General features: G+C 37.5%; 1 protein-coding gene across 11 annotated transcripts in view; it reads right to left on the reverse strand.

Moving 5' to 3' along the window:
* ablim2 (actin binding LIM protein family, member 2) overlaps window positions 1-2843 on the reverse strand; it is a 134323-nt gene that overhangs the window by 37634 nt on the left and 93846 nt on the right. For 8 of the 11 annotated variants that reach the window (XM_008287939.1, XM_008287942.1, XM_008287940.1 and 5 more), the window contains 3 exons: window positions 2577-2654; window positions 2297-2440; window positions 90-122 (listed from right to left, as the gene is read on the reverse strand). In XM_008287939.1, coding sequence (XP_008286161.1) covers window positions 90-122; window positions 2297-2440; window positions 2577-2654 — 255 coding nt within the window. The remainder of the gene's footprint in view (window positions 1-89; window positions 123-2296; window positions 2441-2576; window positions 2655-2843) is intronic. The other 3 variants (XM_008287947.1, XM_008287945.1, XM_008287941.1) reach the window with 1 other exon arrangement.

The following is a 2843-nucleotide window of genomic DNA, read 5'->3' on the forward strand; positions in this document are numbered from 1 at the left end:
ACACACACACACAAACACAGAAACACACACAGGAAAGAACTGATGAGGGTTGCATGACATCCACAGTGAGACACAGTGCATCACATTACCTCGGTAGGAGTAGGAGAAAGCAGCTGGGGGGACTGCAAATGAAGACGGGGGAGAAAGCGAATGATTAGGACGAACTCATATGTGAGGATATATGAGTTAACCATCCAGCAATGAGAGCAGCTCATTCAGTGTCAGTGAGGAATGACGTCCACTGAGAGGACATTCCTGATGAGCTGAATGAAATGGGTCTAAAGTGTACAGTTCAGTTTACATGCTCAGGGCTGTGAGACTGTGATCGCATTGCAAAGGAATGGAGGTGATTGTGAAAGAGAAAAAAACAAAACAAGAAAAGATGGATAACTTCACTGTCAGAATCTGGGAGGCTGATGGAGGGGTAGCAAGGTAAAATATAAAGCAATAAAAAAACAAGAGAAGCTACAAAAGGAAGTTCTGCTCTGTGAGACGGAGAAGTAACAACGAACAGATTGACTCTGTTCAGAGACAGTTACTGTTCGATTCATCAAATCACTGAGAAAAACACACGTTGTATATTTAAATTAGAATATATGCAATACAGATTCAAAAAAGTGAAAATAATCAAATGCAGTACAAAGTTCGCCCAGACATGTTTATTTTTTTAAATGGAAAAATGTCCCTTTTTTTGTCTTTAATTGAATAATGTGTGCTCATGTAGTTTGTGTTTGTGTAAAACAACAACAAAAAAGAGGAATAATATATATATATTTTATTTTTTTAAACCAATTTTAATGCAAAACTCATTATAAACGTTTCATAAGCTGTTATTAATAGATAACTAATGGTTAATAAACTATTTACTAAAGTTTAATAGAGCAGTTGTAGGCCGTTAAATAAGAAAAACTAGGTCTGCCTCTGGTTGACAATCCATTAATATTAAAAAAGGTATGAAAGTCATAGGTTTTTTCGTTTTTTCTGGTTACTGTTTTCTCTGTAACTTCTCCGTACTTACAGAAATTTCAAAAACTATTACTTGATTACTTCCTGAAAGTATTTTTTTTTTTTTATCTTAGTGTCGTTCTACATTTACATAGAGTTCTGTCTCCCCTTTATCCCCACCCTGCCGGGTCGAGGCAGGTAGTTGTCCTCCCTGAGCCTGGTTCTGCTGGAGGTTTTTAAATGCTGGTAAATGGGAGTTTTTTCTCCCCGCTGCTGGTAAATGCTTGTTCAAAGGGAACCTGAAGGAAACTTAAAGATCTTCACCTTACCATGTCAAGTGCCTTGAGATGACACATGTTGTGAATTGCTGGTATACAAATAAAACTGAATTGAACTGAACTGACTCCGACTGCTATTAGGAACTTCTACCTTCAGTGAGATGTGCAACGCCTTTCTGACAAAATTTAAGTAGCGCTATGGGACAGAACGACTGGATGGACTGATTACATTTTGTATTGAGAAAAATGGTTGAACTGAGAGCAGATTGTGAAAGATCTCATGTTTGAAGCAAAAAACTCGAAAGCTTCTATTTACTTTAATCTCACATCTCTTTGCACGAGTTGCATTTCATTAAAGTAACATTACTCAGTATTTGAGCACTAAGGGATGTCCCATCTCTAAAGTCAAGCCATCAATAAGGCTTTTTTCTCTTTCTTTCTAACAAAAAAGTAAATCATCTTGAAATGCTTAATATTACTGGTTCTGGTGGGTTCTTCAATATGAGCCATTTCTTAAAAACCTAACACTGTTTGTAGCTGATGATGCATGTCTTGTAGACATTAGTATGCTACTCATAAACTAATATTAGCCATCAGTTACAACTTATAAACCTCGTATTAAGATTGTTCTATTAGAAACTGAAACCACAGGAAGAAAGAGAATAGATAAGTATTATCAGCCAAACTTTCTCAAAATCTGAAAAGTAAAAAATCCTCATTATATAGCTGAAATGGTAACTATATATCACAAAATTAAATATGTATTACTGAATTTTCATTTGGTTGTTGCTGCTGATGCAATAATGCATAAGCAGCAGTTTAATATGCAGCTCATGAAGACGGAGCTAAGTGTTTTATATATCAATAAATCATTTAAATTGCATTCAACATTGCACTATAGTTACTCGTAGCTAAACTTTTACTCTGCAAAGTTTCCCTTTGAAATGTAAATGGGGCAAATTTAGAAAATGCCGTGAAAGTACAGAACTCAAGTAAGTTTAATTATTATTACTGGATTAGAGAAATGAAAAGAACAGAAAGACAGATCAAAGAGCTGTAAGAGGCTGCTCTACCTCTCCGTAGTGCCTCTCCTCAGACGGGTAGCTGACGTATGGAGAGTAGGACAACATGTCAGGCCTGTCTATGTTATAGATGGCCTTGGTCTTTGGAAGGGCTGCCAGGTCCTTGTAATCCAGCATCTCCTCTCCTAATTTGGCCTGGCAGCGAGAGGAAAAAACAAGCAGTTACTCATCAGTTACTCAGCATAAAACAATCATTGCACATCATTTTTGAAGAGGTGAACTACATGCAGCTGCTGCCCCCTGGTGGTGAGCAGAGGTAGTGCCGTCTTACATAGATGACTCTGCTGGGAGAGCCGGAGGCGCTGGATGCTGGGACTGAAGTGATGCTCTCAGATGAAGTCCGGGTCACCTGGAACACACACACATACACAGTATTTGTTTAAGTACATCAAGAGATAGTAGGTGTATTAATTATCATCCATTAAAACCCATGCTTTGTTAGATATACAGTCATGGTATTCTAATTGAAATCTCTAAGTTTCTCCTCAGTGATGCATTTATAGTCGTCATGTAACAACACGGCAAATCCTGAGTTCTC

This window comes from Stegastes partitus, unplaced genomic scaffold (genome assembly GCF_000690725.1).
Source record: "Stegastes partitus isolate 25-593 unplaced genomic scaffold, Stegastes_partitus-1.0.2 Scaffold529, whole genome shotgun sequence".
NCBI lineage: Eukaryota > Metazoa > Chordata > Actinopteri > Pomacentridae > Stegastes > Stegastes partitus.